This window comes from Fulmarus glacialis, unplaced genomic scaffold (genome assembly GCF_000690835.1).
Source record: "Fulmarus glacialis isolate BGI_N327 unplaced genomic scaffold, ASM69083v1 scaffold8983, whole genome shotgun sequence".
Taxonomy (NCBI): Eukaryota; Metazoa; Chordata; class Aves; order Procellariiformes; family Procellariidae; genus Fulmarus; species Fulmarus glacialis.
This window is the reverse complement of record NW_009200987.1, coordinates 1-27,173: the sequence shown is the minus strand read 5'-3', so window position 1 is coordinate 27,173 and position 27,173 is coordinate 1. Positions and strand designations below refer to the sequence as shown.

General features: G+C 37.8%; 1 protein-coding gene across 1 annotated transcript; it reads right to left on the bottom strand.

Annotated features, from left to right (window-relative positions):
• Window positions 1-353: 353 nt before the first annotated feature.
• On the bottom strand, window positions 354-21,516 carry ZFYVE16 (zinc finger, FYVE domain containing 16). The gene is made up of 17 exons (XM_009573771.1): window positions 21,447-21,516; window positions 19,078-21,257; window positions 14,540-14,636; window positions 13,470-13,646; window positions 12,479-12,630; window positions 10,053-10,431; window positions 9,412-9,534; window positions 9,167-9,322; window positions 8,339-8,563; window positions 6,442-6,524; window positions 5,860-5,964; window positions 4,860-5,010; window positions 3,647-3,727; window positions 2,924-3,086; window positions 1,996-2,101; window positions 1,421-1,585; window positions 354-515 (listed from the first exon to the last, which is right to left on the bottom strand). The coding sequence occupies exons 1-17, from the start codon at window positions 21,514-21,516 to the stop codon at window positions 354-356; spliced, it is 4,575 nt and encodes a 1,524-aa protein (XP_009572066.1).
• Window positions 21,517-27,173: the final 5,657 nt, after the last annotated feature.

The following is a 27,173-nucleotide window of genomic DNA, read 5'->3' as shown; positions in this document are numbered from 1 at the left end:
AGATCTAACCATAGCAATCTTTATTAACATATTTATCTGAGGTTAAGAGGCAAGATAGTATGGCTTAAAGTTACACTACATATAGTAAATGCTACAACTGTGTGAAGAGGTAACAAAACCTGCCCTCTTCTGTACCTGTATTCAGTGTAACCTTTCAGAACTTTAGGAAACATTACAAACTACAATTCTTTTGTGGTAAAGTAACCAGAAAGGATTTGAGGGTTTTAAAAAACAGTCTGAAAAAATCTATTAAAACATAACAGGTTTAGAAACTTTAACATTTTTAGTGTTTGTAGCATTATAACTTTGGTGTTCAGATCTAGCAATCTGTATATTGCCTGTAATCAGCCTCATCAAAACACATGTTCTATAATGAAAAATATTAATTCCATTTTCAATGGTAGACTTGTAGGATCTGACATCCCACCATGAATCACAGGAATCAGAGCACTGTCCAATTCATTCAGATAGTTCTGTGGAAGAAGGTGGCCTCCAGATCCGGCTAAGTACTCAACCTAGTAGGAAAACATATTAATGTTGATATTAACACTTTTTATATTAACAAGACAATGCAAAAGTGTAGTATCTTGGTAAAAGATTATTTCAGCTAGCATGAAGTGACAAAATGACATTGAAACATTGACAACTGGAGGGGTTTTGAGGTCAATCATGAATGATTAGGCTTGCCATTGAGAAGCACGCAACACTCCCCCTGGGTTTGCAGGGCCACGCATCCTCTGCGTCCCAGACTGCTTCAGTGTGATGTCAAAGAACAATCTGATTATATCCCAGTATCACAGTTACTATCAGACTAATTTCAAAACATACTACTGATAACCAGATTTTCAGGACTGTATTTCCACCTTCTCTCAAAAAAGATAAGGAAGTGTAACACAGAACACCTTCAGAGGCAAGGAACTGAACTGTTCTACAATTTTGTCATCTTTTCAGGGGCATCACATGCTGGATAGCCTTGCCTTCCCTGTCTTCCATCCTCAGCTGGGCAGACCTGTCCTGTTCTGTTGTACAGATTTTGGTGCAGATATCCCTTACTGAACTACATGAGGGAGCAAAACCAACAGAAAACTAAGTAATTTGAGAAAAGCATCAGAAAATGAGCTCTATGGTTCTCTAAATTGACTCACCTTGGAGGCAGATGAGTGCCAGAGAGAGTTAGAACTAGGGAAGGACTGATAGCTTACTGTAAGCAGCTATTAGGGAATTTGGGCAGAATAAGGAAACAGGACTATTCCTTTCAAGAAAAACTAGTCGTTAAGACAGCTTCTTCATGAAATTTCATCCTCAGTCTGGATCTGGGGTACAGCAAAGAACTGAAAACATTCAGAAAAAGATCCAAGGTCTTTACAAGAAAGAGATTTCAGTTGAAATGGAGCATCTGCAATAAAAATTGAAAGATTACCGTATCTGAGTCAATAGAAACTCTTAGGCCTATCTTATTCATCCCATTATTTTTCAAGGTTTTAAGATGTGGGCAAAGAGCACTACTGCAGGCCATAGCAATCTCTTTAGCAAACTGGTGAGGAACAGGACTGGTTAGTTCATGGTCCTTTAGAAAATAGTGTACCTGAAATTATAGAAAGAATAAGGACAGTCAGCAGCCTGGTTATATTACAAAATAAGGAAAAGAGTAATTCAGTATACACATAATGCAAAACAGAGCAAGGTATAATGCTTGTTTGCTGGCAAAGTATTTTAGTATTTCATCTATTCAATCAAAATACTTAAGTGACCATGGGAATATCTGGATTATATTTTATAGAGTTATCAATACTAGCAGACTTTTAGTCTTTTTCAGAGGAGAAAAATGAAAAGTATGTAAACTTATCAAAGAGCTACAAAGTACATTCTGCCTATCAGTATAGCTATTCATCAAATTAGTTAGTTTCTTTAGTGGTATCACTTAGTATGATCACTTTACCACTTAACTATTCTAAAAAGTAGCAAAAAGCCTCAAGAACAATGTAATTTACTAACTTCAGTACACTTCATAACTTTGCCCTCTCTTTCGAAGTCTCTGCCTTGTGGTCCTTTTTCATTTTGAGTTCCTTCCATTGATTTTCCATCAACTGGGCTTAAAATTCTATGGAAGATAATAGTATGGTTAATAATTAAAACAACATTTTATGATTTAGATTGAATTAACTTGTATGAAATAATCTTTAGCCATCCTTAAAGGCTATTTAAACAGCTTTACAACAAAATGTAATGCAGGACTTGCATCATGAAAATACAGAAGCTACAAAAAGAAATATCCTAAATAGAGAACAAACAACACCTAATAAAAACCTAATCTTACAGGTTTAAGAAGCTATAAGCCATCTTAGGTAAAGCCACTGTTTGTTCTAGCTGGTCAGAGAAGCCATAGAAAAAGGCATACCAAGTCAAACCCATGGATGAGACAAGTTTTGAGTTAGTGATGTATAATTAAAGTTCGAAGCTACATAAACAAGCATTCAAATCACATCCAATAAATACGTCTTACAACTCATTTTGCTTTGTTTAATGCTGGCATTCCAAACGGCGAATGGCCAAGGACAGTACTATGCACTTCCAAGCCCGCTCTAACAAGGAAGCTTAAAGGGATTAATTGCAACCTCACACAAACTCATTACTGATTTGATAGAGGACTTTCAAAGGAAACTCGAGGTTCACACACTTTTTCTGTCAACTTCCCAAACAGAGAAAATGGTATTAAATTTTGGTGAACTACAAGCAAAATTGTTCTGTTAGTGACATCTAGAGGATTGCAGGTAGTTTACCGTTCTATCCCTTTTCAGGTTTTAGTATCAAGTACTTTCTTCCAATAAAAATACCTTAGATTAATTTCAAGAAATTAAAGCTGGATAGTTGAAAATTGGGAACAAGAATTCTCTATGATGTTTTGCTTTGGTAATACATTTACCCTTTGTTTGTTTTTTCTTCATTTTCTACCCAGCAAATATCTACATATTCTTTTATGTCTCCTGTATCCGTTTTGCCACAAGTTATTTTAAAGTCCTTCTTGTCTCTTAATGCCTGACGTAGGCTTTCCATCGTTTCTGGCGTTATTTGTACCATTAGTCCATCTAGAAGAAAACCAGTTAAAATTCCAACTTATCTACAGAAAGAGTAGCACAGGTTTTTAGTAGACTCTTGGCTTAAATTCTAGTGGGACCAACCCTCTCCTACAGCTTGTTAATAAATGCACATCAAATGGACTCCATCCCCCAACTAAGCATTAAATGTTACAAGAAAGAGGAAGTAATGAAAACCTTTCTTGTCAACAGAACTAAGACTAAAATACCAATCTTATACTATTCTTAGAAGTTTTTTGCATTTATGTGTCAGTATATGTATTTCATCAATACGGCAATGAAAATAGTTCCAGATACAGGCAGCCGTAAAGGAAAGACTTGCATTCACTAAAGCAGAAAGTTAAAACTTAGTGTGTTTTAAACAAGTTAGGTGAACTAGCACGTATTTTTTCATACAGCATTTGTGTGCAGTAAGTTTTCTACAAAGTTAAAAATGGTGAAAAGAAAAAGTTTAGCTTACTGAGGAATAAAGATCTTGCACAAGACTGCTGCTTTTTTTTTTTTTTTTTAAAGTTCTCTTAAGAAGAAACCACTTAGGAGAAAATTCTTACCTTCAACTATACTTGATTTAGCTAAAAATCCTGAAGATGTTTTTAAGGCTCCATTGAACACCACAAAACTTGCACCTGTAACTAGAAAGAGTAGCAACGAAGTGAATACAACTTCATATCACTCAAGTTTGCCATTACTAACATTTAACTTGCATTCCTTTTTAAAAAGGCAGACAAAAAAGGTACTACTATACTGAAAGCACTAACAGAAATGCCTTACTCACAGGATGATACGAAACATAACTCTCTAAAGACAGAAGAATTTTTTCCAGTCAGATCTTGGCAAAAAAGGCCAGCTTTGTTAACCTATTTTGTGACTGCATGCAGTACCTTTCTAAGGTATTGGTGGCAAGTCAACATAGGCAAACCAAAAAGCTCCATATACAAAGGGGAGACATAGTTGAACAAACAGTGGCATGGGTTTGGTTTTTTTTTGTTTGGGTTTTTTTTTTTGTCCTGAATTTTAGATCATTTTCAGTTGTACTAAAAGCAACTGAAAGAAAAGATGACATAAGTGGATTTCCATGCTACAAACCTTTGCGTAAATTTGTTAGTTACACACAGTGCTTCAAACAAAAACACACTAAGTAGCTATGCTTAGTGAAGCACATTTCAGGTTGACACCAGAGATGGTAAAAGTACAGCCGTATCAGTCTGGAATTCCCCCCCAGCTAATGGGCCTTGTTCAAAAGCATGACTCATCAACCCAGACACACAATGCTGCACAGCTGTATTACTTTCAGAACCTAAAAGGCACCTCTGCACTCTTCTCAGAAAAGGTAGTAGTATCAGTTTGCTAGGTGTTGTATAGAGGTACTCACTGTTACCATATTTCCATACACTCAGTTATTGAGACTATTTTTTTATGTATGTAAATATTTCCCCCAATTCACAGTAATATTAAATTTAGATTTTGAAATATGTACAGAATCTGATTATGTCTGAAAATGTAAGCTATATTAATAACATTCTGGAAACAAAGAGGAAAAAAGTATTAATCTCCATTTAATGTAACATTTGTAAAAAGTAGCTAAGTGTTGATATAAACCAGCAACATTTTATTTTGCATTTAAATTACTTTGCTGCTTGAATGCTGAACTTTTTGCCTAAACAACTTACTGCAAATACATATTTTCCTTGCAACCTAAAAATGAACTTACATTTCTGCTCCAGAAATGTGATTTTTCTCCACAAGCCAAATTATACAGCTTACCTTTCCTAGGATGTCCAGTAGCACTGATCGCTTGTGTGTGATAGAGGCCATGCTTATTCTGCACACACACTAAGTGAGAATCTGCTTCAGTATTAAAACTTGCTCCAATACTAATTACATGTTCATTAGAAGAATTTACCACCTTCATTACCTGTCAGTACAAAATTTATCATTAAATTGACAAATCTCATTATGCAGTACTCATTTTATATACAAGACATTAGAAAAAAACAGCTCTCAAAACAAATCCCAAGAATTATTAACTTAGTCAATTTCAGAGAGTTTGAACAACACAATTTGCCATGACTAGCTGGAGTAACACTAAGCACGATCAAAAATCCTACTTCAATAGAGAGGGATAAGTAAGTCTGAGTACCTCTGGACAATGCAGAATATCAGAGTTGTAGGGGTTTTGTTGGTCTTAAGGCTAAAATATACATTAAGCCTCATGCAGTTTACTATTCAGGGTTTTTTTGTTAAAGCTGAAGTAAACAAATTGTAGTAAAAACTACGCTGGCAAAACAGATTTTTTTTTTAAAGTTTTAAGCAGAACACCACCATCAGGAAATGTGTAAGAGATAATCCTTGAAGATACGTGCTAGAAGATTTTGAAGAAAATGCTGATTTTTCAGCATTTAATAGTTACCCTAAAGCTCAACTTGTCACTCATCATTACCCACTTTCCAACATATCCAGGAAGAAGGAAATGCGTGCTCAGATAATTTCATGCCCTCCACCTCCCCCCATCACATGCTTACATCAGTTTAAAGTTCAAAGAGTGTACTGTACAGCAAATAGCAAAGTAATCTAGAGAGCTGCTATCAAGTGGAGAACTCACTTGCAGAACTGCCTGGAAACTGATTACAGAATAAAAACATTACGGCCTCTAAGACCTTTTTTTTTTTTTAAGGGCTCATGTTAAAGATGTGACTGGTATTATATGAATAATAAAGACTAAAGCAGTTTGGATTAGAAAGCTAATCAAGATGGTTTTACTCACCTCATTATACTTCCTTAGGGGTATTTTAATACAGCTTCTACCCATTTCCACATGAACAAACAAGTTGTCTACAGTATGCAAAGTATACTGATAATTTCTAAGGTCCTATAACAGACAAAGTTTTTACATTAGCAGACAATTAATTATAATTGGAAAGGTTAAGTTTGTGTGACAAAGTAATTACTGTTACAGTTAGACCAGAGCCTCTGCCTGTCAAGTCTTTTCTTCAGATTCAAAGAATGTCAGATTTAAGAGTAGAATTCTTGCACCACACCAGTACTTGGAAGAGAAAAATGCAACTGAACGACTACTAGCAGCTTAAATGTAAATGTCAACATTTTTCTCATTCATTTAAAGCCATTTCTCACTACCAGAACTAATGCGTAACAATATAATGTGAAAGCTATAGCCTTCCTAACTCATACAAATACTCTTTGGTAAGAAAGTTTCAAGTCAGGTATGAAGAACAAAAACATTAGCCCTTTGCCAGAAATAAGTCTGCCTTCAAGAATGAGAGTTTTGAGGATATTTTACACAGTCTAAATTACAACAGGAGAGGAAGAGAATAAAACATCTACTTACAACAAGCAGATTCATAATTGTGTGTCCTATCTCTCCAAAGAGTGGCTTCCGGTGCCTGAAACTTACTACAGGAGTGGGATATGCTAGGGTGGGGGAAGGAGGAAAAAAAGGTCATGTTTACCTATCAACAACCGTAAGACTTGCTAATCCAAGTATTTATTTTTATTTTCAGCTATAGCCTATCTTTCTTAATCCCAGTATCTGACCAGCCAAAGGAACTAGTGCCCCTGTCTGATTCTCTGTCACAGACTGTGCTTTAGCCGACTGCATAGTTTCCCTACCCACGGTTAAATCCTACTGCAATGTCATTGCACGGAGTCACTCTCCTAGTGGCAGTAATTTTGTGGCAGAGACTTGTTGCTGCTTTCATATGCTTTGTCAGCTATGTTTCCTGCAGTAGGTTATCTGGATGGAAACATCCTGGGCTCAGTCTTTGGGTCACCAGCTGCGGGAGGGGTTGCAAGGCTTCGTAGTTGCTTGAATAAGAATACCATACAGGTTAACATCTGCTTCTATGTTAATGCTATAATATAAAGCGAATACAATACTTAGTATTGATAAGCAACAATAGAGTGAGTGAGGATGTTCATACAAAGTAACATGCTTTGAAGACCCATGGCTGCACAGGAAACACATGCAGATGGAAATTAGGGAAGGCAAAGAGATGCAGGAGACACAGACCACAGTATGAAGCCATTTGAAAACAACAGTCAGGATTGTGAGGTCAAAGATACAAAATTGGTTTTTTAAAAAAAAAAAAAAAAAAAAATCAAAAAACCAAAAAACCCACAACCAAAACCAAGAAGTAATTCGATAAGAGAAAGAAGAATGACAAAGAAGCTTGTCAACACACAGACAGAAGCCTGGCCAGTAGAAATCCGCTATTGACTCAAGAAATCCAGAAACAAGCAAATGATACATATTTATAGACTTGCAGCTACTAGAATGGAAAGCTTATTTATCAAAAATGCATTCAGGTCAGGAAAGTTGTGTATGATACATCTTTGAAATCCATTCCACTTAAGCAACAGCTGCATGCTGCACCTTAACTGAACTCCTGCTCTCTAAATCATAAGCAGCAGTGCAACAGGAAACAAAACAGCACCTACATTGCCAAATTAAATGTCTGCGTTATTCAAGCAAGTACACAAGGAATTCTAAAGAGCATTTAGGACAGTATCTACTTTCAGGTCTTGCTCAAGCTAGCTTTATCTGTTCTTCAAGGCAATGGGAATCTGTGTAAATACTTTCCTTTGGTGAGCCTGGAGCAGAGTCAATCTAAATCTTGTTGGGAGAGCAGCAAATGCTCACATCAGCCTGCAACAGACTGTGGAAGGTAATTCCTACATGGAGGCTGTGTCACTGCACAACCTCTGATGGTGCACATTTACATGCTATCCATCCACCTCATTTTGAAAGAAGGCCTAGAGATTTCAAATGTGTTAATTAGTAAGTTATCCTTTTAAGTAATGAATACCTTTATTCATTTTATGAGGCAGTAATATTTTGCCAATATACTCAATTTCAGCAATTTAATTCAAAAAAACAATTTGTCAGAGTTGTAAATTGGGCTTGTGAACTTCCCTTTAAACCTTTCTCCTATGACAACAAAAGTCAGACATTTTGATATTTTACTACTGTCGGTTTTGGTCTCTTAGCTTTCTCATCAGCTAAGATGAGAAAAAGAGAGAAACCAAAATAATCAAAGAAGTCTATCAGGACAATGTAAATTTCCAAGTGTCTCAATAGGTGGCTTCCCATGTATGAAACATCAGTCTTACACAAGTGTAACATAAAATACTGCAAAGATTATTTTAAATATTTTGCTGTCTAAAAAAACTTGTCTTTTCCAAAGGAATTTTACATTTATACAACTATTTAAAGTGTTAAAACTTACCCCCATATTCTGCTCCCAATCTCAACATTAAACGGATCGGAAAAACTTTCGCCCAGGGTATTTCCAGCTTATGGATGAGAATGCCACAAAGAAAAGGGTTATCTGGTAGAATTTGATCATCAAGTTTCTGAAAAGTTGGTGAAACAAACAGGAATCCTCCATGCTCTTTGTTATTGAGGAAGATTTCAGTAAAAGTAATGTTTTCCATGTTTCTTATTAACCTTCCTGCAGAAAGAGGGACAGAGTGTCTTTGCAGATCTGGAGAAGTAATACATTAGTGTCAAGAAAACTATTCTAACCAGTGGTCTCCTACAGACTTGCAAGCCGTATGGTATATCTCACATATTCCTGAAAGTCTGTCAGACATCTACACCCATAAACTAAGTGCTCTATATCTACTAACTAAATGAACTGAATATGAAACCAGGTTTTTCCAAACAAATGTCAAAAACCCTGAAGTGTACAATGTTCTAGCATACATCAGTTGATGAACTTCGATTAACAGACCTCAAATATTTACATACATAAGAGTATTGTACTTGTACAAATGAAGTTCCAGATGTCCTAAACCATGGACTCAAGGACTTATACCCAGAATCTCTAACACAATATGACTAAATAACAACAAAAAACTGCAAACAGGATGTTTACAGAAGTACATGAAACGAAGAAACTTAAATTTTTTTCTTCCTGTCGTTTATTTAGAACCCAAGGCTAACACTGCAAGGTTTTTCAACAGAATCATTAGATACTTACAAATACTTCAAGAAAAATTACATACTGACTTCCAGTTTTAAAGATCAGCAAGAAGATATTAAAATAACGTACCTTTCATTGCATCCTTATAGATGTCAATAAATAATTTGAGTATTTCACTAGGAAAAATCTCTTCATCTGGCAAACACTGCAACAGAATGACAATTTCCGCCTGACCCAAACCATGCAGTCCGTTTGTTGAGAAGTACCAGCACTTTTCTGAAGAATCTTTCATTAAAAAGACAGATCAGTAATGCTGTTTTACAGTCAGAAAAAGAAAGCTGGATTTAATGCAAAAGAAGATGTGCACTACTTACAAGTTATTAGCTTGACATTCACAAGCAAGTTTGCATTCAGGATAAAAGTTAATGGATTAAGACCTCCTTCCACAAGAAGCAAGGTGACCTGTTGGTGAGATGGATGTTCTTCCACTAGAGGATCTAAATAAATTAACACCCAATTTAGTTCAACATGTCAGCCAAAACATTGAATTACAGATCATAGCATATGAAAGACTGTACCATCCTACTATCTTAAGAAGGTGGTAATTATTCTCAAACTTAGAATAGCTACAGATCAACCAACGAATAGGTTACCCTAAGATTCAAGGAACATATAAAAACAAAGCGGTAACTTGTAACAAAGGTGCAAACTAGGCCTATCATTCACTTGGTAATTACTGACTAATCGTATCTGCTGTCTCCTCATCCATACACTGGTACTGTTAAGTTACCATCAATGAGCACAATCACTACTATAATGCATTTAAGTGATGAAGTATTTTTTTCATAACATATTGATCTTGTTAATAATCCATGTTCAATTACCCAACAGTCCAATGTGCAGCAAATAAATGAGAGATTAGAACTGTATTAAAATACAAGTTATATACACACAAGTTCATATTTAGAAATCTTGCATGAGGTGATTAAATATGAACAATTTTCTCAAATTTTACCTTTTCCTTTTTCACCCGCTGCAAGCAAAAGTGGTGGCAGTTTATCACCATCAGGAACAAGGCTGATCTCTTTACGAACACAGTTTTCAACACCACATAGTGCTCTGTAACTTGAAGGACTAACAGGCATATCACTTGTAGTCTGATCAACTGAACTGGAACTAGTCTTCTCAGCTTCTGCAGTAGGAGAACACTCTTCAGTTTCTAAAGTTACAGATGTATAACTATGTACCACCTCACTCTGGCCTGCAACAGCCTGCTGTGCATCATCTGAAGAAACAGAAGGGCATAATTCCTCCATTCTTGTAATAATATCAATTTCTTCCTTAGGTTTTGGATTTACATCGGTTAATATGTCATCTTCCTCTGGGTTTGCAGCCTACGAAGAAAAAAAAAGGTATCTACACTCTTGTCTCACAACAAGCTAAACTTTCATTACTAGCATTCTAGGAGCAAAAAGAGAAAGAAATCTATCACAAATACTAACAATGCATTTCCTGTAAACAAGAAGAAAGCCACCAAATCTCTCCTGGATCTTCCTTTTTTTTTTTCCATCTTTAGGAGTTACATTAGGTGAAGATGCATCATTAATTTATTTGTTCGGTAACACAAAATTCGTATCAGAGCACTGCAGATTAGTCATTTTAGCATACAACAGTCAGATGTAACACAATCAACAATAAACCAAGTACCCCTCCAGGAATCTGTTTAGTATTACTGTTTCCCCACTCATAGCTACTGAACATTGTCATCATTGTAATTTTCCATCATTGGGATCAACAGGTTCAGTACTGCAAGTGTATTTCTATTTCTACACTAATAGTTGAGTCTAGCATTTTACAGTCCGATTCATTTCTAGTCTGGAGTCAAACCTATGCTGTTCCCCCAGTGAAATGGATATGACAAGCTATGAGCATAGGCACATTAGGATATGAGCTGTAATTAAAGAAAGGGGGGGGGGGGAAGAAAAAAAATCAAGAGGTGCGCTACCATCTTTCAAATATGTTAGACTTGCATCCGATCTCAATAGGGAAGACTTTGCATTGCAACAAGAAAAAAACCTAACAACCCTATGCTTGTCCTGTAATAGTTCTCCTGGTATGCTGACAGCTTCCAGCAAATCCTCTGTTTAGAGAATACATGTGTCAGAACAATAAAAAAAAGACAACAACTGCAAAAATAACAGACCACAAACCCACGGGCAAAGAGATGACTAAATTGGCCTCTAATCAACTTCTTCCCCACGAATTTGCTTGCTGGTGTTTCATAACACTTTATACTTTTGACCTTCATAGCATCCTGTGGCAGCATGTTCAGGATTATGTGTCACCTAGTGAAGTACATCCCTTGCTTTAGAGCTGCAGTATGGTGGTTTTGTTTGAGCTTCTGAAGCTGCATACAAGAACCATCAACTAATTGTCTCCTACTCACTTTGTCCATGCTGCTTTTAATTTTAGACACTGCTCATCTTTTGCAAGTGAAAATACCCTCTTTCCCCAGAATGGAAGACAGGCTATACCTTTTGATTACTGCAACTTATTGGAGTCCTCCCTTGTTCAAATGAAGTCACATTTACTATCATCCATTCTTCATGAATTAAGGCTGATTTACATGCTATATACCTGGTAACCGTTCAGATCCTCTCTATACAAATAATAACAATGTGGTCTGGTCATTAGCTTTACTGATTTGTTTTAAAAACTCTTGGACATTGCTAGAATCACAGAATTTATGTAATCACTTGACAGAGCGCTTCAGAGCTACGGTTTATTTTAAAAAGGCTCCAGCTGAGGAATCTCTCCAAATCTTTCCACAGCAAACTTACACCACTTCTTTGGACTTTTCTTGTCAAGTGCAACTAGTTCAACACCATGAATATGATCTATTGTAAAAAAGCCAATCTCCCTCTCAGTTCAATATTAGTTCATATTAGAAGCAATATGTAGATTTTGCTGCACCCTATAATGTAGTGTTCTAGGGCATTAAGCAACTTCTGGTTAGTCTAATCCAACAGGCAAACTATAGCAAGCCACTGGAAAAAAACCCCACTAACTTCTACTATAAGCATGTTGTTAATGACAGGTTTCAGAACTATGGCTGAGATTACCTTCATAAAAAGTAGTTAATCAAAGGCTGTGTAGAAAAAAACACTTGTTTTGGAAAAGTTTCTGCCATACCATTTTTAAAGTTCACATACACCCCAAAACAAACATGGTTTCCTTTGGAGTATGGTCTACAGAATATTTCAATCCAAGGATTTCACAGTGACCCCCCCACCCCGCCCCCCCAAAAAATCAAATACTGGCTCAGATTCCAAAAGCTCTGAAGCAAAAGTCATATTATGGTATGTAAGGGGCCCCATCAATAGCAAGCAAAGGTATTTCAAGAGGCAATTCATACACCTACACACACTTCTTAATTCATACCATACGCATCTCTGGCAAGTCAGGGTTTACTGGACTTAAGTCCTGTGACGACCTCTTTGCTCCAGATGAAAGTTTTGTTGTATCTGCCACTTCGCCATTTGGCAAAATACCATCTGCAAACCAAACTCTCCTCTGTTCTTTGGGGCACAGCCCTAGGACAGGTTAAGAAAACAACACTGACTTCATATTATTGTACTGTTCTAATAGCTGAAAGGGATAAAAATTAAGCCCCTTCTCCCCCCAAATATATAAAGAATCTGTTTACTGGAACCAAGCACAGGTAGACAGTTTGACATCAGCCAGTCTTCAGTCAGGCAAATACATGCAAAAAAAATCTCACACTTGCAGAGGAAGCTGCCATGCTATAGTTAAATCCATCAATTCCTCTATAAGGAAGGCTACTTCCTCAATCATCCCTCTGTAGCAAGACAAGAATGAAGTGTATATCACAACTAAAAGATGAAATACACTCTAAAAAGTTAGCTTATCACTTTGTTTAAAAATTTATTTTCCTTGAAGAAGGTCAGATGTTTAATAGAAGTGGAACAAAGACTCTACTTCACCACTGATCATTCGTATTTACACAGAGAATGAATCGCTACTGCTCCTTAGCAACTTTTCCCTAAACAACTACTTTTTGTTCTTACTGTGAGACTGGCAGTTGCAACACTAGCCAGAGATCTCCTAAGCTATATAAAAATGAAGAAAGTAGTATCTACACACAAAAAAAATCTACAATATAAACAGAGAGGACAATGAAAAAAAAGGAACATCTACATTTCATAAGTGAAGACTTAAGACAGACTTGGTCAAGCTCATACATGGATGGCATCGACACTGGGAACTAAAGTAACTTTCCAGTGTCTCAGTTCACAGTTTCCACTTCCCACAAAAAATACCACTATACCAAGAATGTATCCATGATGTGATAAACAATTCTTTCCAATGAGATCCTGAAAGTGTTAGATATATTATATTATAGTTAGCATACCTTCAATACCAGGTTGTTTAAGTACTGAGATAGGTAACAATGCAGAAGGTGAAGGAGAGCTAGCACTACCAGGTATCTGGGCTTCCTCCAAAGGTGGAACAGCAGAAGCATACTCAGAGGAGATACTGGAATTGGGGACAGGACCAGTTGGACTCATCATCCTTTCAAATGCCTGTGCTAAAAAAATGTGGTTAGTTTTTAAGATCTCACAATTGATTAAATTTCACTTGCAGTGCAGTATTATGAGTGGGGTTTTTTGCAAGAGCAGTACACAATTTGTGAGCTGGTTATGAAAAATGAACACTCAAGTTATTGTACAGGAGAAAATTTAGATTTCTTTATTCTCTACCTGCACATTTGCCTGATACATTCCTAACATAAAAACAGACCTCCTTGTACATCTTGCTACTGTTGCAGTGACTACATTGAACCATATGATCCCTGTACTTTGGTGCAAATACATATATCACACTTATCAAGTCAAATTCCATTCAGGTGGCATATTAAAAATCTGGTGTGTTTTCAACTTATTTAAATATTAATAATCAGGACCTCCATCTTTTCTCCTGATGTTTCCATAAGCATCCATGCTTAGCCTTCAGTTAAGAAAAGGTTATCTTATGATTCAATTACTGTAGTACTGTTAAGTGACTCGTAAAAATATCAGGACAGAAAGCTACATAAAATGGGCAAATAACATGTGAGAACAAGCAGTGGTATAGCCTTTAAACACATAGAAGGCTACTGTGGAGGGAGGATCAATTTTGCTAGACTCCTGCCACAGATGACCCAATAGCATAACTTTATATTTAGTCCTACAGAGCTCAAACCTACCGTTTTTTTTTTTTTAAATAAAAAATAACCAGCTTGTTACTCAAAGTTTAAAATAAAAACTGAAATCGAACTAAGAGGTACAATTACTCTCTTCCTCCCTCCACCTGAGAAATAGGAAAACATACACCAATTAAAGTAGTGAAGCTTCCCAAAAAGAACAAAGATTAAAGAGATACTAGCTGTACCTGTTCTTCTTTAATGATTACTGCAATTACTCAAAAAAACCCCCTTTTTACCTTTATTAATATCATCATAACAGCCAGTACAGACTCTTGCTTCCTTCTCCATGTATTGTAGTTTGCATTTTCGTTTGCAACAGCCACCACAAAAAACCTGAACCGGAAAAAGACTGAATTAAATATTATAGACAAAATCCCAGTATTTCCTGAATTAAGCTCCTATTATTTACTCCTTTTACTAAAACAGATTGCATTATATAAAGCATGCATACACATTTTTGGAAGTAGGGAAGGAGAAAAGGAGCTTTAGCATATGTATCTTACAATACATTTCTGTCTGGGGAGAAGGGAAAGTACTAGACTAAAAAGGCTTTTATTAAAAAGGCTTTTACTGCATCCAGCTCTGGAGTCCCCAGCACAAGAAAGACATGGACCTGTTGGAGCAGGTCCAGAGAAGGGCCATGAAAATGGTCAGCGGGCTGAAGTACCTCTCCTATGAAGAAAGGCTGAGAGAGTTGGGGTTGTTCAGCCTGGAGAAGAGAAGGCTCCGGGGAGACCTTACTGTGGCTTTTCAATATATAAAGGGGGCTTATAAGACAGATGGAGAGAGAATTTCTACCAAGGCCTGTAGTGACAAGGCAACGGGCTATGGTTTTAAACTGAAAGAGGGTAGATTTCGACTGGATATAAGGAAGACATTTTTTACAACAAGGGTGGTGAAACACTGGAACAGGTTACCCAGAGAAGTTGTGGATGCCCCATCGTTGGAAGTGTTCAAGGCCAGGCTGGAAGGGGCTCTGAGCAACCTGATCTAGTGAGAGATCTCCCTGCCCACAGCAGGAAGGTTAGACTAGCTGATTTTTAAAGGCCCCTTCCAACCCAAACCATTCAATGATGCTATGATTAGGAATCTCAAAAACTCCACAATTTGGGCCAAATTACAAAGTCTGCTTTTGATCAGGGGTCTTCCTATCTTGTTCCCTAGAACTGTACCACAACCTATCCATACCATAAGCTTTCGAAATTTCTCAGGTATTTCTGTTGGACCAAAGCAATCTTTAGATGTCTACAAACCAACCTTCCACACATGGCCAGGAACGCCCACGTTATAGAGCTAAGCACTCAGCTCTCGCCAATACTCTCTCAGATTCAGCTATGAAACAGAGCAGCACCTAAAATTTCTTGCTGTGAGCAGCTTTATCACATAAGGTCAGGTGCCCAAAAATTAGCTAAAATTGGATTTTACTTTTTTTTTTAAAGGTCATAGCTGAAAGCAGCTGGTATACAATTGCACAGCGATTAGAAAACTCTTCCAAGAAATACACTTGTTTGATTCTAAACCCTCTGCAGCCTAATATTCAAGCCTGTATCTTTCTCTCTCATGAAGAAACCTTCAGAAAAAGGTACACAATACACATGCAACAAAGAGCAGCAACAAGGAGAATACAAGTGATATTATATTAAAATTATATTACATTAAAATCTGGAGTGATTAAAACAATTCCACCTATTCCGAAATTCACTCCTACTTCTGTTAATCCCGTAACTATGTTACATTAAACAACAGTGATAGGAACAAGGGCTGAACCCCAGAATTGGGTCAGATTTGCTTTACTGCTTTAGTATTATCTCTGAAGATTAACTGTTGCAATCTCCCATTTAAGATTAATAGTAATGGTTAAAATTATCTAGTTTCATACCAGCAAAGAGCCATTCTTTATACACTGATCTTGCAGCACTGTGTGCTGCACCAAGTCTCTCCATAACAAGCATTATCAGTTTGTCATGAAATTCCAAGCTGCCTCTTCTGCCTCACAGATAACTAAGCCAGAGCTCACTGCTTTCCAAGCTACTTACTAATGCTGGCTCAGGAACTGTGTTGGCTAAGTAGGCTTCCCACCTCTGTCAGAAAGAATAAGCATAGTTGCCTTCATGTTACTAGCTCCCTTCAGCAAAGTATTTTAAAAGCTGGCTGAAGACTGAAGACAGAATATGGTCTTCTACTCCAACAGGATACATATTGTCTATTCTTAAGCAGACATGGGGAAAAACGTGTGTCTCTTTAGCCTGGATCACACCTACACAACCCCATTCAAAGAACTGTGTCTCTAGTAAAGCTGCCTTCTGCAACAGTTCCCATAAACATCTGGTACTTTTCTCACTTCTCCCTTATGTTCTTTCAAGGGTGATTTGCAAGTTTTCAGAAGTCCCACCATTTTTAGCTATATGCAGATTCTAGAGTCAGTATTAGCCTGTACAAAATGTATCTTTTGAAACCTTGGTCTGACAGAAGCCTTCTATTGCTGACCAGTAGGTGGAAAGAACACTAGAAGTCTTCTGCTACTCCTAATTATCACCAGGGGAAAAAAGTTATTAAGGGGAAAAAACACCAAACAGTAGTGACAGAGAAAAAAATTAAGTTATTACAAGTGAACTCCTTTAAGTAGGAAAAGTCACTGTAAAAACAGCAATATGAGCTCGAAAAATAAAGTATTCCAGTTGTTTCTGCGTTAGTGTCACAGGTAATTTACCTCAACTGAAAATGTACACGCTCAGTAAAGATGTTAAGAATGTAACTGGTGAAGATTAATTGCTAATCAGTTACAATCCACCTCAGGGCTTCAAATGCTAAGTACAATCCTTTGCAACTGGTATTCTCTTACACTTGGTGCCACTGGGACGCACAACAGAGGATGCAGCTTAACCCGAATGCACAGGAGACAAAAGGTGAAGACAAACTAAGGGACTGGTAATGTAACAGGGGAAAGGAGATTAAGATAAGGCCGCTGACCAAAGAAATTGATTCTGTTTCAGCTACGAAGAGCTGAACAAACACCTAAATAAAGAAACCGTGAAGTTGTTTGGCCTCACAAGTGCTGCAGATCGGAGGGAAAGTAGGGACCACTAACCTCACACTTCCGTCCAGCACAGAAGCCACAATTCACAAGTGTTGCCATTTTCATTGATAAAAAAAAGCTACAGGACCACATGAAAACTACACAGTTGTCTTCCAGAATAGTCCACAGAGGACAACTGTGAACTCCTACCAGTTTCTCTTCATGTCCAAGAGGTTGAAACCACAACAAACCACAACATGTCTGCAAGGAATGTTTTTGGGTTTTTGTTGGGTTTTTTTTTCCTTAAAGACAAAAAGTTACTATTAAAAAGACAAAAGTCTTTTTAAGCTGTTGCACATTCAGAAAAGCTATGACAGAGTTACAAATGCATAGTACCCCAGTAGCTGTAAAGTTTAGATAATCTATACTGCCTTCACTCATTTTCCCAATAAACACGCATTGTGATGCTCCCTCTAATCACACTGTTCTGCCAAAAACCCCTCTGGTAACACACAAGATTAACAACAGCTGATGGTTGTAAACAGGACTGTGTAGTGAAGGGTGCTTTTATCCCCATCTCTATACAAGGTGCAAGAAATTTCACAGTGAATGTGAACAGGAACTTGAAGTCAGTCAGTCCAGTCTTATGACTAAAACAAAACCCACTCTAAAGAACTGTGTTTTAAATTGTTACAAAACTTCCAACAGGATATTCTGCCAAGTGATTAAGTTCAACAACTTCTAGGTTGTCACAATGAGTTCTTAATTTTCTTGGCACCCAAATTCAGACCTACATTTTAGTTCATGCTTACTGCATTGAAGTAAACGGGTACTATGCTTTGAATACACAGTGCTAGAAAAGGCATCCTGGGAAAAAATTACCAAGCCTCTCCAGATGCCTCTCGACATTGGGGATGCAAAAAGTTAGTAAGTACTGACATTACTCTTTGCTGTATCTCCTCATCCATAAAGCTTACAGAGGAACACTGACAAGTAAGTTAATTAGTATTGTTAGTATTTTTATGCACTAGTAAAAGTGTAAGACAGAGTAGCTTACAAGGGAATTCTGCATTAAGAATAAGCTTTATTTACTCACTGCGGAAGACCACAGGTTGAAAAAAGTTCTACAGATTACTTGCTCAGCTGGTGAGTACCATTTACCCCACAAAAGTAGCATACTTTTCCCCTGAGGTGACCCCCCTGGAAAATTATGCATCTAAACACACAGGAGGACAGATGTAGGCTATAAATCCTTTGCACTGGTATTGCTGTTACAGCTCCTGAAAGAATGCAATTCTTCCAGATTCATGGACAGTGTTTTACAGCTAGTAGAACCACTTACGTGAATTCCAATCATCACCATCACCTCAATTTTTTTAGGCTTAAATACTTAAGCTTAACTTAAAAGCTGAGTAAAAAGCTGATTCACTATGAGTACTATGGAGTAGTCCACTGTCTAAACCTCCTTGTTGTATGTAGAACATAATAGTCTAGCCAGTAATGGAAGATAAGGTAAGAACATTCACCGTACTTCCCTTTAATTATTTTTACAAAAAAGTCATGCGTTTCTTAATTAATATCAGTTTTTTCCAACAGTCTAAGTTTCGATGAAGGAAAAATAAAATTAATTGTTTTTAAAATAAAATATTTTGAGCCTAGAAAAATTGTGCAAATATTCTTCCCCTTCTGTATTTTGGTTATCCTTAAATCAGAATTCATTTGCTTTCAGTAATACAGGATGCCTCTCCAATAACTTACCTTTCCGCATGCACGACAGTGGTGTCTTCTTTTTGTAAATGTGAACTTGACTTGGCAGTTCATGCAGTTGGGTGCCTCTGAATCAGGAACCCACAATGGTTGTTTCTGCGAGAGCGCTGCAGGTATTTTAAGCGATTCTACATTTTCAGGTGTTGGATTTCCTCCAGCTTCAGAGCTGCTTTCCCCAGAGTATGCAGGGTCAGAATTTTTACCAACGTTTACGCCGGTGCCTGAGAAAGGAGCTTCTGGGGTAACAGAACTGGCTTCCTGGTTTTCTCCCTCAAGTACATCTGTTCTATTCAGTTGTCTCTGATCAACAGCTCCTTGGGAAAGGCCAAGCAACTGCTTTGGTCTTGCACCTTCAGTATGAACATTAGAAACTAGCGCTTCATTACCACTCTCAGTCATGTCCTGAATACCAGACATATTCTCTTCTGTTGCAGATTCCGATTCATTGGCAGTAAGAGATACTTTAAGATTACTATTAATGTTCATTATCTCCTCGAGTTTTGCTCGCATATTTTCTTCAGTGACCTCTGTGAAATCCAGGTTGTTCACATTTGTGAAATTCCCTTCATCTGCATCAGCTTCCATTAAGTTACTATCATTGTCTGAAGACTTCAACACATTGGACTGAAGACTTTGGCCATACAAGAAATCATCAAGCTCAGCATCGCTTATTAGAGTATCACTTTTAATAGCATTCTCCTCAATAGTAAAGTCAGCCATAATTGGGCTCATACCTTCATTGTAATAAGAGTCTATACCAACACCATATGGCTCAGGTTCGTATTCCAGAAAAGCAGAAGCAAAAGCTTTGATTTGCTGAGAATCACTGTCATCAATTACATTCTGAGTATCATACTTCTCTCCATCTGTACTTTTTTCCACAATACTTTCACTGATTTTAGCTATATATTCTTCCTGTTCGCACAAGTCAGTGTTTTCGCAGGATTCCCTACTGGAGAGATCAGTTTCAGACTTTACAGCATGAACAGTTAAAGTATCACTAATAACTTCCGCCATTTCATTTTGAGGTAGAGGATTAACTTTTTCTTCCATTACAACTAATGAACCACATATAGATACAGGAAGTGGAAGACATGACAGTGAGGTCTGGACATCCTCAACTGAAATACACGAAGCTGAAACGCTGTTTAGTATTTCGTTGCTATTAAGTTCTTCACTACCTACATTCTCTTCTGTGATTTTCTTTTCCAATACTCCTTTAGCTCCCATTTGACATGAGGAGCCTGGTAAAACACAATTTCCAGGTAATGTTGCATGGCTTTTGTGCAACTGCGGCCTCTTTGGCAGATCTGAAGGCATGGATTCAACATTATTCTCATCTTTTGAGTCTACCTTTTCTATAGCATTTCTTCCATATATCTCTTTGCTTACTGCAGAACATGCACTTTCATCTTGTGGTTCACAAGGCAATTTTTCGTATGCTTTCTCATTTTTGGGACTGTACGCATTCGAATTCTGTGATGTTACAGGGACATAAGCAGTATTGAGGCGAGCAGTTTGTTCAAGCTGATCAAATACTTCACTGCACTTTACAGATTCTGTCCCGTGTTGATCATCACATGGATCTAAGACCCTCGCTGTAGCATAACTGTCTGATTTTAAAGCTAAATGATTAATCTCCTCTGTTTCAGCATGTCCTGAACCTTGTAGCATTGAGTCCCCATCACTCTGCTCTGTACTTGAAACACCACTGCAACCAGCTGATGACACACAAGTAGGAACAGGTATGCAAGATATGCCAAAGCCAATCAAACCTTCACCGTACTGGAAGTCTTCTGGCTGCAACTTTTGAGTATCTTCATGAACAGCCACTGAATGGATTAAGTTACCTGTGTCATTAACAAGATCACACACAGGTATACTACACCTTCCCACATTTGAAGCCTGAATTTCATTTAAGGAACCACTGTCCACAGTGGACAAAAGATCAGGTCCAGCAACGCTTTTCTCGTTTTGCAGTGAGTAACTCTGAAGCTCTTCACTTGTTCCAATATGGCTAGCTAGAGAGATTTCTTCTGATGAAGTACAATTGTTAGCATCCTCTTGCAGTTTTGGTGTTGGGTATACATGTAAGCAATCCAGAACCAAAGAAAGTGAATGGTGTTTCGAGTCATCTGGATTTTGAGGTGTTCTGTAGCAGTCATATTCATCTATTTTAAGCAAAAACAGATCAAAAGCAAAGTTTATAAAACTCCTCTCTTTCCACAGTGCACCCCCTCTAAATCCCATCTATTCATCAATATAAGCTTTTATTTAGCATATGTTACTTTCAAATTCCACGGCAACAGTCATTTGACCAATATTACTACGCTGGAGAACAAGGCAGCGCAGGAACTAACCTGTATTCTGTTCAAATTCATCAAGTAGTTTGTCCAAGTCACAGACTGCAGCTTTAAAGTAACTGTCCATTCTAGCTACAGTTCTAGTGAAGCTTTAGCCTTTTTAAACCTAAAAAGAAAAATACAGTGTTTCACTCACAGCATTTTGCTGTTTACAAAGTCAAAGTGTTATTATTAGAAGACAACTTCTATGAAGTATTTTTTATTTTCAGTAACACTTTCTTCTCTCTCCACCTAAACAAAATGTAAGTACAAACAGGGCTGCAGACTGCCAGCCTCTGTGTACTCCGAATATGCTCTACAGTACACTCAGTACACTATGCACAATACGCTCAAAACTTCACCTTGAATCAGGAAATTATTAAACCCCAATGCACCTGAAAGCACATACTATGGCATTATAACATCAGGAAGCTTAAAACCAGAAAGGATACTAAGATCTTCTAGACTGACCCCCTATACATTTTACACCACACAGTTCGCAGGCAAAAAACCCAAAATAGGCCATCATTACCCTTACAACATGAGTGAACTGTTTAAATAAATGATGCCTACATAATCCCAGACATTTCATGCTTTAAACTGCAGTAGGAAGCGCAAAAAGCATCCTTCTGTTGGCAGAAGCACCAGCACGAAAAAAGTCTCCTTTAGGAGTTCAAACCTGACAACCAGTTCAACACTGAGCATGTGAACATGACACTTAAAGAAACATATTCTCTTAGGTCCCAAGCTCTCCAACCAATCAGCCTCAATTTACTTTCACCTATGACCGATGGGGAGGTCTGTCTAGTTTTCCTTCTACTCTTATCAGTGCATTAGTCTTTGCATTGGCCAACTTCACAGCCTACCCCATTCAATGTACTTTGACCATCTAGCGCTGTCTTTTCTCAAAGCTTAGAGCCCAAAGAAATACTTAAATGCTCTCATATCACTTACATCACACTGCAGCTACAGATCTAGATTCTACGCCTTACTTACTCCACTGACGTGTAAGGTTTCCTCTCGCTGGATGGTTCAGATCAGGTGCATTCATTTACTACCACATGGATATGCATGTGGCAAGAATACTTTTTTAAGCTAATATATAGTTCAAATAGAGACTCGCAAAGCACAAGAAAGGTGAAACAAATAGTATGCATCATAACTTAATGCAGTACTTTGTGCCCATACATAAGCAAAAAATAAACAATCTGAATATACCACTGTGTTGATATCCATGGCTGTGAATTAGTCACTCCAATGGTCTTCAGCATGCTGCACCGTACGTCATGTCTCACACAGCTATCTAATGAGCATCAAACAGCATAAAGTACATACTTCATGCCCTTTCTCTTACACTAATTGAATACAGTTCTTGACTGTAACAATCAATTCATTTCACAACCTCCTATGAAGTGGGAGATTACAACTGACATGGAAATTATTTCAATTAAGAGCCTTACAAGGTTAACAGCTTTTGGTGATTCATTAAGAGACATAAAAGTACAGATCCCATCCTTAAAGCATATATTTATGGACAGCAACTAAACTGACGGTCAAAAATTAGTCTAACAGATCATACAAACTAGAAATATTGAAGGATTATGAGAAATAATCTGGGGATCAAGAAATACATAATGATGATTTTTATTCTCTGTAGGGATATATTATACAACCTTACCACTCAGGTACAACTTAACTTACAACTAATGTGCAGAATAACAGCTGTGACAAAAAAGGGTGGTGGTCACAGGCCCCTCCCCACTCTCCACCCACACATTCCCCAAGCCTTTTGTACTGGCACCCACTCTCACCTTATCCCACAAGAAGCCAGGTCAAAGAGCTAAAAAGATAGAAAGTCATGTACTTTAGAGGGAGAACAAAGTTAGTTTTTTCCTTGTTTCTCCACCAAAACAGGTCTCCACAGTGAAACAAACACTAACTTAGCTCAAGGTCCTGGCAAGGATCTGTAAATCTGACTGCTTCACTCTTAATTATCTACACAAAACACTGTTTGCCGAGTTACAGCCCTGCAAATTAAGCTCCCAATTTACCACAATCAGAATTTTGAGGTTTTTTTTAAATTAGCAATAAATGTTTTTTAAAAAAACCCCAATTTTTAATGAAGGAAACAGACATCTATTCCTAATATATTAGACTTAAAGCTGTCCTCTGAAATGAATTTTGTTCAGGTATCTCAAAGATGCCACAAGCTGTTATAAAAAAAATCTTTTGTATTTAGTTTTAGAGATTTACTTTCACAGTGAAAGTGAAGTGAATTAGGTCTGTTATTTCCTTAAGACATCCTACTGACCACCTACTGTATGAGTAAACTACAAGGCCTGACGTCAAGAGAAGTGCTGGAGTGCTCACTTACTACTTCTTCAGCCAGAAATACACCAAAGATGACGTGTTAATGGATAGACATAGGTCACATTCTGAACATTTTACACCATTACAGGTCATCAGTTTTCATCACACCATTCATCCTTATGTACATCTCACTTCCTTAAGAACAGAACACACCGATCACAAGGGTTCCCAAGTATATGAGTTGGCAAAGATCCTTTTTTTTTTTCCTGTTAGGAGTCAACTCTTTGTTTTGTTGATTGTGTATTCTTCAGCTTCAAGACAGAATACTTTTTGTTGATGTATTACAAAAAAGCACACTGAGAGTATCTGCCACTTCTCTAAGTAAACATTTGGTATGTTTCTAAACCAGCTCACCTTAAGTGTCTTATCTTTCAAAGCTTTTACTTGTGCCCTGATTTCAAGACCAGCATTCTTTATTATCTTACTCCAGTTTATTTAGTGGAAAACTAACAACACTCAACTGCTGTGCCAGGCAGCAGTCACCATGGTGCACCCAGGAAGCCAGCACCTAGAATAGCTGATGTGAACTGTACTGAAGTGAGCTATTCCGTGGCAATCTCAGGAAGGATTCTGAACAGTTAATATTTTGGTCACATCGACACCTGGTCAAATGCCCTTCTTTAGCTACTGAGGCCTCCAAGAGGCAAGCTTAAATGGAACAAAAAAGGATAGCAAAGGTTTGCTTACGTTATTTGCCTAGTCAGATGAGGCTTAGTCTCTGGCAAATTGCTAATACTGCGCTTTCAATTGCACAAAGACAGAATCTTAAGAAACAGAGGCAATAATTCTACTACATAAAAACGGTTACCTAAGGGAAGCAAATACTGTGATCTGGAGGACTGTGCAACAAGTGCAAGTGCATCAGTGCATTTAAAAACACTTTATAGGCGACTTCTTGTATACCCTTTGGAAATCACTTCTAACATAACAGGCACATATTCCAGAGTTCAAAACAAACTAGGGACTTCTTGACACACTCTTATTTAAAGGAGAAGATAACACAAGTCTGCTAGAGTAGAGAATGGCCAAGAGAATGGCCAAGCTACTATTCTTTTTTCAAGTACAGTATCTCTAAATGGAGGTAGGTAGTAGTTTTCAGTGGTGGTAACTTGTAAAATAAAATGGATAAGTTAATTATTACCAACTAACCAGTTTAATGTCTGATGACAAGCTGCCTTTTGATGTTTAAGAATCCCTGAAAAACACTCTCTGTAGAGTTAATACATATAGGCATTACCAGATCTCCAGGCAGTCACAGCTAATTATCACTGCAGAATCCAGGCCTGCTTTTATATGAAGAATGCTAAAACAACACAAGATCAGGTTTGGAGATAAAGAAACACACCTATGCACAGCGGTCTTCACTCCAGAAAGCTGACCACTGTAGCCATCTTAATTTTAGGTTACCAGGAAAATCTTTTTGCTCATTGCAATGTTACATTGTTTCAGCTCCATCATTTTGTTTAATCATTACATTTAGTAATGAGCAGAAAGCTATACTGAAGCTTTTATCTGCACAACCGGATTTAAGCAGTTTTTTCCAGTTTACCACCCAGCAACTACCATAACTAGAACAAAGCCTCCGATAGAAACACAACCATTAAGACCTATTTAAGTTCACAGTGCTATAGAAGTGAAGTGCTGCATCAAGCACAGTATGCCTCTTCAAGATACTTAATTATTTAATTACCAGCTTTGTCTTTTTCGCCCCCCTATAACCTACCCATAGGCTTGAGGCCCTACAGACAAAAAAAAATTAAGGGTACAACTGCACATAGAATTCATCAGCAATCAATTTAACAGGGTAGCTCATTACAACTGAGCAAATGCTTTGTAAAAAACTTAAATGTTGTCAAATAAAAACTAAAATGATTCTTGCTGAGCAAGGCAACATATTATCCAACCCAAATACTGCAGCGGCTGCTACCACTGCAAATTTACTAGCTGAATCAGGGGTTGAAGATAAAAAGTTACAGAAGTTTTCAGACACATAAGGAAAAGCTTACGTGGCACACTGCAAAAAACTAAACTGCCCTGCTTAAAGAGCAATATTCTGTTAGTTCAACACAGTTTCTTCAGAAGAACAAAACTCTATCAACAGCATTATGGTATTACCACCAACACCAATCAGACAACTCTATCCCGACATCTTCAGCTCCTGAACATTTTTTTTCATTCATCCACAGTAATTTGTTATTGCTCTTCTGAACAGAAAATAGTATTATTCATGCCACACAGAAAAAATTGTCAACAATTACCGATTTTCAGCAGTGCTCCAACACATCAGCAGTACCATCAGCAGCCAGGCCCACAGCTGAAGAAGCCACTTGCTCAACTGAACAAATGCATCTCTCACATACTGCCCACAGTGCCATCATCACTAGTTTTTCAACATTTATTACTCAGCATTAGAAAATGAGTCATGAGAATATGATTATTACATTAGGTCTGAAAGATCTTCCCTCAACGGAAACCAGCGTTCCATCAATATTCTCATCTTCTCTGATTTGCATTATTAATAACCAGATATTCATATTAGACAATGAATATGTCAGTATACAAGCACTAGATGCTAAGAGCATCTAGTACTGGCAGTCAACTGGATCCTTTTCTGTGCTCATTTCTCCAGAACGTACCAATAACCAGTTCTCTGCCATTATAGCTTGTTTTTAAATACAGACTGAGAATGTTCCCCAGTTTATCCAGAAGCATGTCCTAAAACATTTAATGCTGTAAGTGTATGGTGTAAGCATATCCATTATACTCTGTATCAAAATAAACAGAACCGAAGTAGGCAAAACCATCACTATCTCTAAGTCTCTAGGGGCAATTAATCCACCTAAGCAATCTAATATGCCCTACACCACGTAAGCGTGTACAGTAAGAGTACTACGCAGTGAGCTGCTACAGTGTGCAAGTAGCAAACTACGCTAAAAAACCACAAAGGTTTGTTTTTGTTTCATTACCATCTTCCATTTCCAGAAAGCGCATTCACTGATGCTACCGAGACTGTAAAATCCTTACCGCACAAAGTGTCTCTGACTAACGGCAGTCTGATCCGTTCTGAAGTACACAAGTCCTTCTTCAGACCTGGAATAAACTTCAGCGCTCCATACCAGCTTTGGACACTCTCCTCAATCGAGACACGCACCTGTGCCAGTTCAGGTAAGACAAAGGCAGTCAGCACCTGCAGAACAGAGCTGACCGCGGCAAGGGAGCGCTAACACCAGCCTTGGGGGCGAGAGACACACGGGCAGGTTACAGTCGCGCCCGGCGCCTCCGAAGAAATCCCGCCCGTGCAGCGATTCGCGCCCCCCGGGCGCCTCAGGCCCCCAGCGGCTCCTCCCTCCTGCCTCTGCCCCACCGCAGCCACCC